Below are 17,195 nucleotides of genomic sequence, written 5' to 3' on the forward strand. Positions count from 1 at the left end.
GGCAGGCGCGGCTCGACCTCGGGTCTCTGCAACACCCGGGCGCAGTCACTTTCTGTTGCGGACTAACGTCTCAGTCCCGTGCTGAACCGCCCTTAGCAAAGAGAAAGGAAAGAGGGATCGGGGCCCCTGCCAAGACACTGTTGCGCTTTGCGCAACAAGGGGACAGCGCTTCCTCCCGGAGCAACTGGCTTCGCTGCTGAGGCCGATTTTAGGGTAAAACGCCCGAGAAGGCTGGTTCTGTAATCGTCCCTGTGCTGATACTGGGAGCACCACACTGAAAAACCAAGTTCCGTTTTCTCTAAGCGAAATATCCTCGAAAACGGACAACCATAGCTTCAACTTCCCCTGAAACCTCATACCCGGGCGCTGCTGAAGGGACATAGGATGGTTCCTGAGATGATTTCGGAATTTCATTTACAGTTCTTTGGGGATGACTGCCCTGCTTTCTTTCTTCTTCTCTTTCTTTTTCAACAACTGAGGCTGAAATCGTTTTATTTATTTATTTATACCGGGGATCGAACTTGGATCCTTTGGCTGGCAAGGCAGGCCGCGGAACCCCTGAGCTAAATCCCCGCTGCCCTGCTTTCTTTACCTGTTTTATTTAAATTGCCAGGTATATATTTTAATGAGTAACTTTTTTTTTGGGGGGGGAAAGCATATGTTCAGTGTATCCACTGTCATCTATAGCAATCACCATGATGTCTACAGGCGCGACCATTGTCCTATCATCCACTGTCTAACCCAAACGGGCACGCCTTGGTAGCACTATTATTCTATGTTGCTTTTTCACTCTCACACACAGTAGATGAAATCCCCCGGAAGACGCTGGAGGAATTACGACAAGGGTAGCGTTGGAATCAGTGGTTGGATTAGTCAACTGATTGCATTCTAGTAACCGACGGGCTGAACTGGATCGGGCAGAGAGAACTGGGACTATCGCACACTTGCTGTCAAAGTAAAATCCCGAAGAAACACATACAACCATCAGAGAGCCAGAAAAAACCTCTTAGAGGGTGTTTTGGTTTTTTTGTTTTGTTGTTGTTGTTGTTGTTGTTGTTGGGGACCTTGCGCTTGCAAAGCAGACAGTGGAACCACTGAGCTAAATCTCCAGCCCCCTCTGTAGAGGTTTTAAGAGCTTGATCTCAGAATGGGAGGAACGTCCTAAGCAAAAAGCAAAGGAAGGCCGATTGAGTAGTGCACATCTGTAATCCCACCTGCTCTGGAAATTAAGGCAGGATCCCAAGATCGAGGCCAGCCTAGGAAAGTTAGATATGGACGCTGTCTCAAAATTAAAAGGACTGGAGGGAGGGTTAGCTTAGTGGTAAAATGCCAGCGCTTCAATTTCCAGTACATAAAAAAAACCTGTAAGAGCAACAACAAACAATAACAATAGCAAAGGGGGGAAAAACATGAAGAAAAAAATGATGTATTTGGATACATAAATATTTAAATTTTATGGAAGTTTTTTTTAAAACCCATAAACAATATGAAAAGGAAAGATGATACCCAAAAAATAAAAATTAGCAAACAACATGAATAGGAAGTTCATGAAAAAAGAGAAAGAAATATAAATGGTCAATAAATGCATCAAAAAAGTTGTCTCACTAGTAGGCAAAATATAAATTAACAGACCAAGATCTAAGTATTTCATCCATTATGGATGAAAGAGCTGAGTGGGCATTTTAACACAGGGGTAGTGGGAATGGAATTTGACGCAATTTTTCATAAAGTAAATCGCATCAAAAATCTCTTCAAACCTTATTTTATAGAGTATGTAATTAGATATTCATATAAAAATTAGTGTAAAGTTTTTGTTGAGGTGTTTTTTATAGTAGCAAAACCAAAACAGCCCAAATGGCTAACAATGAGAAATTAATTAAAAACCTATGATATAGAAACTGGGCGTGGTGGCACACACCTGTAATCCCAGCACTCGGGAGGCTGAGGCAGGAGGATCACTGTGAGTTGGAGACCAGCCTAGGCTACATAGTTAGTTCCAGGTCAGTCTCAACTATATAGTGAGACCCTGTCTCAAAACAAAACAAAACAAAACAAAAAAACCACCTACGATATATCCATGTAATAGAATCCTGAGCAACATTCCATTTGTTTTCGAAAGCAACTGATTGATCTTAAAGTTTTTATAAATGGCAACTTACAAAGCAATAAATATATAATGAGGCCTACATTATTTTCATTTTAAGTATGTATTCATGGTTATATGCACAGAAAGATGCATTAAATATGTTTATATTATATATATAAAATATATATTCCAAAAATATTTAAAATCATTATCTCCAAGTGGATTAAGATAGACTGAATTAAGAATGATTTTCTTTGCACATTTCTGTGTAAAAAATTCTATACTGATTTTCTATTATTTTTGAATAAGAAAATATTTTTAAATATACATTTTTAAAAGCTTTCGTGTAAAAGTGTTATCAACCTAAAATTTAAAAAATGGGAGACTCCCCAGAGAATAACAATACTTATTTAGGAAGAACAGAGTGTGGTCATGGGAATATCTTGGCAACAGCAAACTATGAGCATCTTCAGAGTTGAGGCAAGAAGTCATTAAAACAAAAATGAAGACTATTACAACAGATATTTTGCAACAGTAATTCTTGGTCCAATGATTAATAACAGGAGTGTGATCAGATGCCAGGCACAGTGTGCACGCCTGTAATCCCAGCACTCTGAGAGACTGAGGCACAAGGATTACAAATTCAAAGCCAGCCTGAACCATTTAGCAACTTATCGAGGCTCTGTCCCACCCCCCACCCCCAAACATTTTTTTAAAGGGGCAGGGATGTGAATGCACTGAGTTCAATCCTTAGCACCACATACATACACACAGAGCAGAGTCAGAGCTGGGTGTGGTGGTGCACACCTGCAATCCTAGCACTCTGGGAGGCTGAGACAGGAGGATAACAAGCTGGAGCCCAGCAGAGACTTAGGAAGATCCTGTTTCAAAATAAGAAAAGAAAAAAGAAAGTGTAAAGGCCCTGGGATCAAGCCTCAGTAACACACACACACACACATACACGCACGCACGCAGGCACGAGTGGTGTCAGTCCAAGGTTGAACCTTGCCAGACAGATGTTCTCAAAAGTATCAGTGGCAGAGCTCTTGCCTAGCCTGCACAAGGTCCTGGGTTCTTTCCCCAGCCACAAAATATAACAATATAAATCCACTAAGTGTTCATATAGTAACTATTACATGCAAATCATTATGCTGGGAAATTCAGTCCAAAAGTATGCATTCAGTATCTTCCACTCATGGTCTGATGAGTGAGCAGAGTCATGTATGAACAGAGCCATGTGCTGTGTAAGGTTTTGTTCAACACTGATACGTGATGGTGGAATGGAGACATCACAGTGTGATACATTACTCAAATGCTTATGGTGATCCTGGTGTAAACAAACCTACTGAAGTTTTTTTTTTTGGTTTTTGAGACAGGGTCTCACTATGTAGTTGAGACTGACCTGGAACTCACAATGTAGCTCAGGCTGGTCTCGAACTCAGCGATCCTCCTGCCTCAGCCTCCCGACTGCTGGGATTACAGCCGTGTGTCACCACGCCCCAGCCCTTACTGTACTTGTATTTGTAAAAAAAATAACATGAGTAATTATGTATAGTATGTATTATTTGATAATGATAATAAAGGACTATACTATGGGTTTATACATTTACTATACAACATCATCATTTTAGGGTGTACTCCAACATTTTAAAAAATTACTGTAAAAAGGTATATGTGTGATGCTGGCATCAGCCTCATTCATGTTTACATCTCTTGACTGCAGCGTTTTCTAGTGGCCCTAGAAATATCAGGCTATAGCACATAGCTCAGGTGTGTAGCAGACTCTACTCTCCGAGAGTATTGTTGGTTTGGAGGGGTTTTTTATACTGGGTTTCGAGATCAGGGGTTTGTGCGTGCTAGACAAGTGCTCCACCACTGAACTATCAGTTCTCTTTTATTATAACTTTTTAAAAAGTACTTTTGTATATGTTTAAAACTTTTAAAAGTATAAAGCCTGAAAATGGTACTTATCAAAACCGCACGCTTTAAGGAGAATGTAGCTCAGCAGCAGAGCACTTACCCAGCATGCAATGAAGCTCTGTTTCCATCCTCAGCACCACAAGCAGGGGGGTCAGAATACTGAGTTGCTGCTCTTAAAAAACATATAATCCAGCTTGTGTCGGAGAAGAGAAGTTGGAGAATAGAAGTAGATGAAAAAGCACATTTAAAAAAACCTCAAAATCACAAAAGGGAAGAGAGAGAGATCTACATGGACTCCAGGACATCGTGAATTCCACGTGCTAAATAAGATTTTGTGGGAGGCCATGGATCTCAGCACCTGCACTGGGCCCAAGAGACTAAAACAATACGCAGTTTAGCTACATAACTGAGCTTCGCCTGGTTCTGTCAGTGGGCTGGAGCTGGGGGTCCCCAATGCCGAAATGAGGACCCTAATCCACCCTTCTGTACAGTAAGCTGCAGGCTCCCAGGAAAAGAATTTTCAGGCTGGTTAGTTAGAAGCACTGGAAGGGCTTATCAGGCAGAGAGTTAGGACCCACCCCACAGTGGAAATGGGTGCTGAGAACAATGAGATGTCATCTCCTGGAACGGGAAACATTCATGCTTCCCCTGAAGGGCTAGAAACCCCAGGAGAAGGCGGGCCACCTCGAGAAGGATGCCAGCCCATTTTACAGGTGTAGGCCCAGGGTTGTGTTTTTGTTTTTGTTTTTTTTTTAATCTTTGGATCAGGCTTTTGCTCTTTTCTTTCTCACGTAAGCCAATTTACGGACTTGCAGTATTCCTGAAGAGCTTCGGGTGTGCTAGGTCTCAAAGGGAAGAAGCCTAAATTTAACCAAAGGAATGCTGATATGGATCGCTTGGGTGACTTCAGCTGCCTCCTGGAAGTTTCAGTCTTTTTTCTTTTTAAATAGAATTTTTTGTTATGATTTCCTTGTTTCCCTTCTACCTCTCTTTTATTTCTTCTATTCCACCTCAGTTACTGAAGGCCATGTAGCCAGTTAACCATTTAGGTTATAAACAACTAACTACTTACACTGTAACCACAGACTGATGGACTAAAATGTAGTCAATGAAATTGTTTTCTGCCTGGCCTCCATTTCATTTCCAAATGCCCTCTAATCACTCTGTTGGTAGGAGTTCTTCAATGGCTCTGGTTCTGGAAGCTGCCCTGTTTGGGAATCATGTTGGTTTCATTTTCCCACAAACTACACAATTTAATCAGTCAGAGGAATTTTCCTACTTTCCTACAAGAATAAAACTTGAAAAGATGGAATATGAGTTAGACAGCAAGAAAGGAACTGCTTTGTGAAAGGAAAAGCATAAGGAAAGCGGTGGGCGAGCGGTACTCAACTAGGGGCAATACTGCCACCCTAGACACAATCTGGGAACATCTGGAGATATTTTATTTATTTATTATCTATTTATTTATTGGTTTTTTGAGACAGGGTCTCACTGTGTAGTTGAGACTGACCTGGAACTCGCTATGTAGCCCAGGCTGGTCTCGAACTGACAGCGATCCTCCTGCCTCAGCCTCCCAAGTGCTGGGATTACAGGTGTGTGCCACCACGCCCGGCTTGGAGATATTTTATGTTATCACATCTGGAGTAGGGGCTTTGTTACTGCCATCTAATATATAAAGGACACAAATGCTGCTAAACATTCTACAGTGTATAGGATAGCACATTTCAATAAACAACAACTTGGCCTGAAATGTCAACAGTGCTGCTGTTAAAGATTCCTGAGCTGGACACTGAGACTGTTAGGCAGGTTAAGTTATTTCTCAAGTCCACGCTTTAGGAGATTCATAAATCCCTTAAAGATGGATGCAAACTTTTCAGAATCTGGTTTGGAGAAAGGCTTTGCACCCTTGAATGAATATTTTCCCCTACGGGAAATCAAACCCAGGGCCTTTTTACACTGAGCCATCTCCCCAGTCCTTAGCTGAGGCACTAAGTTGGCCTCAATGAGCTCAGACTTTCTAGCCTCCTGCCCCAGGTTCCCAGTATACATCACCATGCCTGGCTTAATCTGATTCTTAAAGAAGTTAATCGCCAAAAGAGGCTGAAGAACCCATGAAAACCAAGGGTGAAGGGTGGAGCTGAAGTGGAGAATAATTTTCACTCAGAAAATTATCAGGAAGCATTTGGACGTTTGCTGGAACCAGACTATAGTGAAACAATTCGGAAGCCGACTGTTCTTAAAATTGAAGCTGCCTTACTTGCTTATTTTTCCTGTTTTCTAGGAATCTCCTGTTTCTCCGATCACACTGTGAATCCTCCATTTTCCACTCCCCAACCCTTCTGTTCCTCACACCAATTTCCTCATTGTCACACAAATAAGTTTATTACACTTATGCTCACACCTTACCTCTAAACTCCAAATGCTCTTCCTCCTCCTGTCACAGAGCCCTTCCTCCTCCTGTCACAGAGCCCTTCCTCCTCTTCCCCAGTCACTGTGGCCCACTTTCATTCTTAGCTTCTGAGCTTTGCATTTCTCCAGTGTCTGCTCTCTTGCTCTGGATCCAGCGCATTTTCACGAAGAATGCTCTTGATCTCTGGGTAGGTTCTCTCCGCATCCCCAGCCCCAAAGCAAGAGACGACACACCCTCATCCAGCCTTCTTCATTGCCTGGTGAATTTTAATTTGAATGAAAAGTCGATATCACGACTCCCAAGCATTTGTGAACTGCTTGCTGTATATGTTTTGCGGGCCAGCTGGAAAGCAAAAAGCAAAGGAAAGTATTTGAGGTGATGTCAAAAAAACGAATAGATGAGAGGGTCAGAACACCCACTAACTCCGCAGAAACCCATGGTCTCTGTCAAATGTTGAACACCGAACAACCTCGACGATTAGCCAGGCCCCCAAAGCAACCAAGCCACTGCCACTTGGTCCAGACGGTTCCAGTCTAAATAAAGCCGGGCTCAGAAAATCTCCGCCCCCTCCTAGCGCGTCCTGGTCCGCACGATCCCACCCCTTATAAGAACGCAGCCCTATGATTGGCTGTAACGCGCCCTAAAACTGCCCAGTCACAGGCAAGCAGCTAGTTTAGCGTCCCTCCTCGGGCGGTGCGTTTTCCATGACCCCACCTCTTTTAAGGATGCAGCTCTATGATTGGTAGTGACGCTACCTAAAACTGCCCAATCGCGCACGAACAGCTGCTTTGGCGTTTCTGTGCTTGTGGGAGGAACATGGCCGATCGGCTCACGCAGCTGCAAGACGCGGTGAACTCGGTGAGGAATTTGATTCAATTAGTGCTTTCTTTCTTACTCCTGAGGTAAAAAGAAGGAGAGGATGGAGGCTTGAGAGATAAAACTTGGAAATGGGGAGTCAGGGCTTCGGCAGAAAGCGCCCACCCCGAGCGGTGGGAGAAGGGTGCCCCCCGGGGCCGGAGAGCAGGGCACGGGGCCCAGCCTGTCTTCTGACGGCGCTTCTGTCCGCCCCCAGTGCTCCTGGGGTCTCCTGGGGAGGGAGAGGGAAGACAGTTGCGTTTGTTTTTTGTTTTTTGCTTATAAATTTTAACCCGCCAAGGGGATCCCTTACTCCTGATGATCGGATCTCTGTAATCAAGCGTTAACCGAGTAGTTCTTCGCTTGTACTTTGAGGTTGGGGCAGGAGAAATGTGGAGGTGATAAGCTGTTTCACCTTAGTTCAGTCCTTTAGGTCTAGCGACTTGTCTCATCTCTAGACCAAGCCGTAGCTACATCGGTTTGGGGAGAACTGACATCTTTATGATAATGAACGTGGTGATTTTTGTATGTCTTTCTGTTTATTGAAGTCTTCTTTAGATCTTGTAAGCAGCTCCCCTAACTTTGTTCCTTCAGGTTATTTTTCAGGCTTGTTATGCCTGTGCTAAAAGTAATGCAAGCAAACGGTATGTCTGTGAAGTTATTCCCATTCTGAGATAAACAGCTCCCCGTTGGTACTTGTGTTTCTTAGTATCATTCTGACTGTAACTTTGATGTCCAAGCAAGCTGCCTGCCTAATACAAGAAATTGTGCTGCCTGGAAAACCTAAATACCTGGTATTCTGGTGTTTTGTTTTTTGGGGGGAGGGGTGTTTGTTTTTTGGTTTTGGTTTTTTTCTTCTTTTTTTCCTCCCTGGAAGCTAATAACTTGGCCTTCTTCTTAAGATGTCAGTCTCCTTGCATGTGAGATGTGTTAGTCTATTTGTGAAAAACTGATCTATCCTAAGCCAGGCATGGTGGCCCACACCTGTAATCCCAGCACTTGGGAGGCTGAGGTGGTAGGATCGCTATGAATCTGAGGCCAGCCTGGGCTACATAGTGGGTTCAGGGGCAGCTTAGAATACCTGGCAAGACTCTGTCTCAAAACAAACAAACAAAACAAAACTGATCTATCCTATGTAAATAAAATAGGAGCTTTTAAGGCTGAGCACCTAAATGATGATGAATTCACCAAGGTAAAAGTACCTTGCAGTGACTTGTCTGGGCAGCGAACCTCCCCTCAGAGAGATACTCCTTTGAGGTGTAACAAAATCAAATTGTTAGATGCTACTGGATAGAAACGTTATTTGGGGGATAGTTTTGCAAATTCATATGTGTCTTGTAACTAGGACAATAAGAACAAAGTGAATATGGCCTAACTCTAAGGTAAGCATGTTAATAATTGGATTTGAGCGAGAAGCCTTTAGGTTAAGTAGTATGAGTGCCTGTTGTGTATATAAGCACTATCGTGTTTACAAAGAGATACTCCTTAAGGAGGCTGGAAAGATGTCATACTCAAGAGATATTCAAATGATGCAAAAACAGTTTGTGGTTAGGGAGTTACAATGAGTCAAGTGTTTTCAACTCTTAAAGCAGATTGGAATACACAGCTACATGAACTAAAATAGAAGGAATCGTAGCATTTAATCTAATTGTAATTATTAGTCTAGGGCTGGGAATTTAGCTCAAGTGGTTCTGCTGCCGTATAAAGTGGAAGGACCTGATTTTGATCCCTGGTACCACAAAAAAACATCTATCTAGATAGATAGATAGATAGATAGATATCTGTGAATGCAGAAACTATGTTACACTCACTGTACCTTTATACAGTAATTGCCCTGGGGTTGATGAATTGATTTCCAATTACTTATTTAGGATACTGGAGATTGAACCTGGCCTTCACATTGAGCTCTATCCCCAGCTTTTTTTTAAAAAAGTTCTATTTAGAAACAGGGTCTTGCTAAATTGCTCAAACTGGCAATCCTTCTTACCTTATAATCCCAGAACTTGGATTACAGTCATCAGCCACCAGTGCCTGAAGCTACCAGACACTGGCTTCAGCAAATATTTTGAATTAATGAATCTTCAAAGTTTTTTCCAGGACGAGAGAGCCACTGTGTTGAATTTTTTTTTTTTTCTGTCCAAATGACAGCAATGTGATATAAAATATTTCAATTTAAAAATAGAAAAGCTACTAGTAATATGTCTAGATATATAGTAGTATGATCTGTCTATCTATCTATCTATCTATATATATATATAGCTTCTGAGTACTTACTGCATTACAAATAGCAAAACATGAGCAAGCTATTTAGTCATAAACTAATTTATGAATAGGCTGGTAGATCTGAGGAAATAGTAGAATGTGATTGAGTAGAACTCACTTAGATTATTGAAGGCTTTGAAACAGCCTGATAGTTGGGGATATATCTTGAAGATCTTGGTAGAATGAACTCTCTTCTTCTTTTTTTTTTTTTTATGAACTCATTTTTGGAGCAGTGTAAAATAACATGGCGAACTAGAAAATTATAAGTCTATTTAGAAAGGAAGTTGTTGATTTTGAAATTATGGTAGAGAAATGTAGTAGAAATGCTTACTCTCTGGAAGATTTGGGGGGTGGGAATTAGTGAGAAATTGATGGGGAAAATAGGAGTGTTTAGTTTAGAGATAGTAAAGGATTTGGTATTCTCAATCTGCAAAAGTGCTAAAAGAATCCATGTGAGCACCAGGCTCTTTGAGTCTTAAAGAAATATTTTTCTGATTGCTTAAGGTATCTTTTCTCAAAGTCATTTTATCACTGTTTCTTTACACTTGCTTACTGCATTCTTAGAAAAGGAGTCATGTATTTTGTACAAGGTAATTTATTTTTAATGAATCCTGGGGCCATATTTAGGCACTTTCCTGTCAAATTTGCTGTCTGCTACCATTACCCCCACAAAGTATTTACTTGTTGCTTGCAATAAATTTTGTTTTTTATTTCTTATTCTATTATCTTTACAAGAAAAGAAAGATTATTTTGTATGTATTTCTTTCTTAACTGTTTCAACTAGAGTGATACTAAGTAGAACTTCACTGAGATTGACAACAAACTTGGTTTTCTTTGCATTATTAAAATATTTAATTGGGCTGGGGATTTAGCTCAGCGGTTTCACCACCTGCCTTGAAAACACAAGGTCCCAAGTTTGATCCCTGGTACCAAAAAATAATTATTATTTTTTTAAAATCTACATTGGAGTGTGGTTTAGTGGTAGAGCACATGATGAGCTTGTGTAAGGCCCTGGCTTCAGTTCCCAGGACCAAAATAATAATCACAATAATCATGGCTAATAATCACTGGCTTATTTTATACAAAAATACTCCTTTCTATTTTGATTCCCTTGCTCATTGATCATTGTTTTTAAATCCTGTTCCCATCATGTTCCCTTTACTGATAAGATCTTTAAAATTGATAAATGTTTTCTGACCTTGACATGTTTTCTTTGGCCCAAGCTCGCAGATCAGTTCTGCAATGCCATTGGAGTACTGCAGCAGTGTGGTCCTCCTGCCTCGTTCAGTAATATTCAGACAGCAATTAACAAAGACCAGCCAGCTAACCCTACAGAAGGTAAATAAGTTTTCTTAACTTCTTGAGGTTTTATTCTCACATTCTTAATAACCCTTTATAAATAGACATATTGAGAAACAACTTATGGCTTTTTTCTAAAACTGAGGATATTTTTCAAGTTTTGTCATAAAATAAGTGAATTTATTCCAATCAATCCACACATTTCATAATTCTGCTCGTATCAAATAACAGATTCTTATGCCTTTAGAGGAAATCTTGTTTGAATTTAGCTTGCAGAACCTTAGCAGGGAAGGCACCCCACTACAGATTCTTTGGTCAGATGACCACTATATTGTCCTAATAATGAAATTATGCTTCATTTCCAATTTGAGCTGATAGGAAGTTAGATGTATAATATGCTAGGTGTGCTGAAATTATTCTTTAATACGCTCATGATGAGGCCATAATTTGTGTGTCTCACTTCGGGGCATCTCTGAGCCACCAGGGGAGTTGACCCATCAGGTGGGACATGCCCACATGGGGACAGTTACACACGTACCACCACTGGTTCTAGCTGGTTCTGTGAACTTTTCCAATGTCATTAACTTAAAATTTAATTTCTAATTCTGAAAACTTGAGCTTCTTTGATATCCTAAGTTAGTTATATCTTTCCCTAGAGTATGCCCAGCTCTTTGCTGCATTGATTGCACGAACCGCAAAAGACATTGATGTTTTGATAGATTCCTTACCCAGTGAAGAATCTACAGCTGCTTTACAGGTAAAAAAATCTCTTTCGTGGGTTGGGGTTGTAGCTCAATGGCACAGCACCTGCCTGGCAAGCATGAGGTCCTGAGTTTGATCCTCAGTACCAAAAAAAATTTTTTCTTTATTATTAGTAATAGAGAGTTTCTTATTACAGGAGATAGATTTGATACCTTTTGTTAAATTCAAAGTTACTTTAAGGTTAAATTTAAAAATAGGTGCCGGAGATTTAGCTCAGTGGTTCTGCTGCCTGACTCGCAAGTGCAAGATCCCAAGTTCAATCTCCAGTACCAAAAATAAATAAATATATAAATTTGAAAATAGGCATTTTGTTAATAGTGAGCTAGTATACTCTATTGAAGGTTGTGCTGAATATCTGTATCTTTATATCTATCTTTATATCTATGTCTTAAATTTAGAGCTACAAGAAAGCCTCCTATCTTCAGTTTGCCTATTTTTTTTTTTTTTCCTCTTCAGTACCAGGGATCAAACTCAGGACCTTGCACTTGCAAGGAAGGTGCACACCACTGAGCTAAATCTCTGGCCCAAGTTTGTCTATTTTCCTAGCAAAGAATGAGAGTAGGTGGCTGGACATGGTGGCACATGTAAGTAATCCTAGCACTTGGTGGGAGGCTGAGGCAGGAAGATGGCCATGAGTTCTAGGCCAAGCTGGGCTACTCATTGAGTTCAAGACCAGCCTAAACTACATAGCAAGATCCTAAACAGTATGGACGATAGTCTCCTACATATCTAGTACCTAGAGATTCCTGATTAAAAATCCCCTCTTTGTCTAGTTTATAAAAATTCATAAGTTATCCGAGTTTTAGAATTCCTGCTCCTGAAAAATATTACAACAATTTCAGAGTCATCCAGATTTAAAAATAAAAAACTCTACTGCAGTTTCTTTCCTTTTCAACTCTTAAAGAGTTTAAAATCTGTGTCTTATGAAGGCAGCCAGCTTATATAAGTTGGAAGAAGAAAACCATGAAGCTGCGACGTGCCTGGAGGACGTCGTTTATCGAGGTGATGTGCTTCTGGAGAAGATCCAGAGCGCGCTGGCCGACATCGCGCAGTCCCAGCTGAAGACGAGAAGCGGCACCCACAGCCAGACTCTTCCAGACTCATAGCACCAGGAACGCCCTGTGGTGAAGCCGAGAACTGTCTCCGTGCATTATGAATTCTGCATCAGACTGAGAAATGAGCCTTACCGAGAGTTACGGAAACATGCACTATGATTCTTGATACCTTTTTAGCTATTTTAATAACCTTCTATTTTCACTCTTGATAAAAACTTGCAAAAGTGTGATTGAGTCAGCTTTAAACCATCACTATGCTATCATTTTTTAGATCTGAATGAAATTATTAAGGCAGATATTGCATTAATGTTCATAATACAGTTAAACAGATACACTGTGAAGTTCTGTCTTTTTTTTCTTGCATGCTGGGGAATGGAACTCGGCCTAACACAAGCTAGGCAAGCTCTTTGCCACAGACTTATACCCCCAGTTCTGTCTTATTTTTGTAGTCCTTTTACAAATCATAACATCCCTCAAGCCAGAGCTACAGGATGTTTCAGTTTATGTTGGTGTTCTTAGACACGTCTTTAGAGGTAGCATTGTATAACTATGGACCTTTGAGCAAAAGTTTTTTTTGCTCTGTTGCTTTTAAGAAACATAAGGAGCCCGGGCCTGGTGGCGCACACCTGTAATCCCAGCACTTGGGAAACTGAGTCAGGAGGATCACTGAATTTGAGACCAGCCTGGGCTACACAGTGAGTTCCAGGTCAGTCTCAACTACATAGTGAGACCCTGTCTCAAAAAACCAAAAAAAACAAAAGAAACATAAGGTTAGGATGGGTAGATGAGAGTAGGTCATTTATGCAAACCTTTTCTTTTCCAGAACCTCCTATCTATTCTGGTTTACCTTGCTTTTACTTAGAAATTGTCTTGTCTGTAGAATTCCTGTGCTATTGTGAGACATTTTCTTTATCCCATATCCCAGACTATCTTTTTAATATTCTCTTCTTTGTTTTTGTGTTACTAGGAATTGAACTGACAGCCTTCACCCGAGCCCATTTTTTATTTTGAGGCAGGATCTTAAGTCACTAAGTTGCCCAGGCTGGGTTCAAACTTGTGATCCTCCTGCTTTAGCCTCCCATAGGATTGGGATTATAAGTATGTGCCACTATACTCAGTTTAATACTCTTTTTAAAACTGCTTTTTTCTATCCTTAATTTGCTTGTCACCGTGAACTGTGTTTCTTGAGTCATCAGTTCCTTACTATCTTTATCTGAAGATACTGTTTTCTGATCTCACTACCCTCTCAAAACTTTCTTGTTATATTCTAATGAGACTAGAACACACGTCTACATCAATCACTTCTATACTGATCTCTCCATTCCCCTCAGTTTTATTGCTAACATTAATGTCAGCATTATCAACTGTATTCATCCAACTCTTGAATCTCACCAGTTAACCCTGTTGGAAAGCTTAAGTTCCACACATAATTGGTTCTGTCTCCTAAAGTGCTTTTGTCCTGAGCTGCTCTTGCCACAGTCTGCTGTTTATTGTTTAAATTTCTGGAGAAGCATAAAGAACAACAGGGCACTGGGAACCTAAGGCAGGAGGATCACAAGTTTGAGCCCAACCTGGGCAACTTAGTGATTTAGGGAGACTCTGTCTCAAAAAATAAGAAAAAGGGCTGGGGATATATGTAGCTCAGTATAAACTAACAACAAAGAACAATAGAACATTTTGTATATTGTTTCCATCATAAACTGTTCTACAGTTCTTGAAAAATACTGTGTTTCAAAGTTCAGTAGCACCAGCAGTAGTTACAAAAGTTGCAGCAATTTATTGGCTAGGCTTAGATATTTGTGAACTTTTAGATTTTTTATGGCTACTGTCATTAAAGTTTAATAACATTTTGCTATCACAGACATTTGGCATAAATCCATTCCTTTCATTTGAGTGGTTATTGGAGGAGAGGAGATTTGATCAGAGAACTGCTTTTAGAAGTATATAAGGTATAATAAAGGGTCCAAGGAAGGTAATAAAGAGAAGGAAAAGTCGTTAGCTAGTTTAAAGGAAGGCTTAATATAAAGAAATCCAAAACTCAGGAAGGGGAACTTCTTCCCTAGGATTGTTGAAGCTGTGACCCCAACATAGTAAAACAAATCCCTGTTGCTTTTTTTTTTTTTTTTTAAGTACTGGGGATCCAACTCAGGACCTTGTGCTTGCAAGGCAGGTGGCGGAACCACTGAGCTAAATCCTTGCCCCCTGCCTCTTTTTTTTAGCTCTCCACTCATTGCTTGGCTTGGGTGTAGCCACAGTTGATGGAAGTGTGTGGCTTAGCAGGGTAACAAAAGCCTCAGTTTTTTAGCTGGAGGATTGCAAGTGAGCCTCAGAGATCTTGAAGTACTAGGAGATTGAGGAGAGGCAGGAAGTTGGGTGAGTGACCCCTTAAAGTTGTTCCTGAATACCTCCTCACCTGGCTGTGTGTGTGGCTGCACTCTAAATAGCATGCAGACTTTGAGAAATGGACTACGAGAGAGGCAGCCAGCCAGGTCCGACACTGGTCTCTGCATGGCACACACAGGAGACATCCTAACAGCAAGAGAAAGGTTTTGAAAGTCGAATTTACACCAGAAACAACCCACCTTTCAGTGCTTGGAACTTGTGGCCTGAGTCCAACAAACCTGACTGCCTGCTAAAATAAACATTTGAATTGTATATAGGATGAAACAAGGCCCAGAAGTTCATATATTCAAAATGCCAGGTATGTAATCCAAAATCGCTTGGCATACAGATAACTGGAATTTTCAGAATTAGCAAGCATAGGAAAAGACAACTGGTTCATAGCAAAAACCCCAGATCATGTATGTAACAGGCTTCAAGATGATTACTGTAAAAATTATCCAAGATAACAGTGAATACTTTTGAAGTTATCTGAAAGTTTCAGCAAAGAAATAGAAGGTACAAAGACTGACCAAATGGAAATTTTAGAACTGAAATATTTAGTAATAAATACACAGGGCAAGTGCAGTGTAGATGAAAGGAAGTCAGCTAGCTGCAGGACAGGTGACTGACGATTACCTGATCTAAACAACAGACTGACCTGAAGAAAAAGTGACCGCCTCAGGGACCCAGAGGACAATGAGAATATCTAATATCCATGTGTGAGTAAAAAGTACGGGGTTAAACAGTATTTGAAGAATAAACTGGTGAAAGTAAAGCTGTACATATTCAAGCCCAGCAGACCTCAAGCAGAAAAATAAAGCTACCCCCAGACATGTCACAATCAATTTTCTGAAAAGATAAAGGTACTGAAAACAACCACAGAGAAACAACACATTGTCTGTATGAAAATAATGAGTAAAAGACAAGCATATTTCTCACCAGAAACTGAAGGTCGTGAAGCCAATAGATAGGGGAGGTTAGGCAGATAGGCACAGCTCCTGAATAGTAGACCTGAAGTACGCTAAAAAGTCAGGGTTTAAGTGAGTTAAATACCAAAGGGTCCAAGTAATTAACAAGTCAGCTGACCATCAAGGCCTAGGAATGCAAGGGGACAAAAGAATAGGTCCTTCCCCAAATGAGAGACCCTGAAAGAAATGAAAGGCAAACTAAGCAGTTTGCTTTCTGGGCTACCTGCAAACAGGCACATCCCTGCTTTCTGTCAGGTACACCAGTCCCCAAAAACTGTATAAGAGCCCAGTAGACCTTAGCACGTATGGTTTTACCCCTCCTTGATGAGTGAGGAGCTCTTTTCTTTTATTCTATTGAATAAACACATTTGGCCATTTCCCACCACTTCCCACATGGTTTGTTGGCTTCAATCTTCACTGAACAAGGACCCAATAGCTAGAGGGAGCTGGTTTCAATCAGAAGTAGCATTACATTTAAGGGTGGGGGCAGAGGGGAAGGAGAGAAAAGCAAACACTTGTCAACTCAGAAACATCTAGGAAAAATACCCTTTAGGAATGAAGGTAAGATCAAGATTTTTTTCAGATGAAGGAAAACCAGCAGAACTCATTACCAGCTGACCTGCTCTAAAAGAAATGTTGAAGGCAGCTTTTCAGAAAGGGAAGGGTTAGAGTAGGAGTAGCCGGAATGAGGAATGCATGATGGAAAAGTAAGTATAACAGACTTCTTGAGGTTTTAAAAATTACTTTTGATGGTGGATAAAAAAATTAGCATTGTTTCATATGATTCTTGGTCTATGAAGAGTATGAAGGCAGGAGAATTAATCTAAATGGTAAGATTTCTACATACCGCTTTAATTCACTTTTTGGTGCTGAGGATTGAACCTAGGGCCTTGCAATGTGCTAAATATGCATTCTGTCACAGCACATGTTTTAAAAATGGTAAACAATATTAATAGCAGTAGGCTATGAGTATTCCTTAGAGCAATGACTTTTTAAAATACTCTACACAGATTTTTTTTTTTTAAAGGTTCAAGTAACAGGACAGTAGGAAATAAACAGAAAAATGAGAAACAAAATATAGATGATAAAATAGCTCTAAATTTTTTCCTAACATACCAATAATTATGTTAAATGCCAATGTTGTAAACTGTTCAAAATCTATATCGGTTGGCTTTTGTTGTTGTTACTTTTTTTTT

General features: G+C 40.4%; 1 protein-coding gene and 1 long non-coding RNA gene across 2 annotated transcripts; one reads left to right on the top strand and one right to left on the bottom strand.

Annotated features, from left to right (window-relative positions):
- Positions 1–2,933: 2,933 nt before the first annotated feature.
- Positions 2,934–6,973, bottom strand: LOC104855900. Its single transcript, XR_778504.2, has 3 exons — positions 6,413–6,973; positions 4,107–4,199; positions 2,934–2,967 (listed from the first exon to the last, which is right to left on the bottom strand). It is a non-coding gene; the product is annotated as an uncharacterized LOC104855900 (long non-coding RNA).
- Positions 6,974–7,173: 200 nt separating this feature from the next.
- On the top strand, positions 7,174–13,278 carry Med21 (mediator complex subunit 21). Its single transcript, XM_010614955.3, has 4 exons — positions 7,174–7,274; positions 10,757–10,871; positions 11,489–11,589; positions 12,524–13,278. The coding sequence occupies exons 1-4, from the start codon at positions 7,233–7,235 to the stop codon at positions 12,698–12,700; spliced, it is 435 nt and encodes a 144-aa protein (XP_010613257.1). The 5' UTR covers positions 7,174–7,232; the 3' UTR covers positions 12,701–13,278.
- Positions 13,279–17,195: the final 3,917 nt, after the last annotated feature.

Source organism: Fukomys damarensis, unplaced genomic scaffold, assembly GCF_012274545.1.
Source record: "Fukomys damarensis isolate Sample0158 unplaced genomic scaffold, DMR_v1.0_HiC HiC_scaffold_19, whole genome shotgun sequence".
Classification (NCBI taxonomy): Eukaryota; Metazoa; Chordata; class Mammalia; order Rodentia; family Bathyergidae; genus Fukomys; species Fukomys damarensis.

What these genes read in the sequence shown, in the direction of transcription:
- Med21 (XM_010614955.3), top strand. Translation starts at nt 7,233, where the DNA reads ATGGCCGATCGGCTCACGCAGCTGCAAGACGCGGTGAACTCG. An exon ending in GCCAGCTAACCCTACAGAAG is followed by an intron (nt 10,872 to 11,488) that starts GTAAATAAGTTT and finishes ATCTTTCCCTAG; the next exon opens with AGTATGCCCAGCTCTTTGCT. An exon ending in AATCTACAGCTGCTTTACAG is followed by an intron (nt 11,590 to 12,523) that starts GTAAAAAAATCT and finishes TGTCTTATGAAG; the next exon opens with GCAGCCAGCTTATATAAGTT.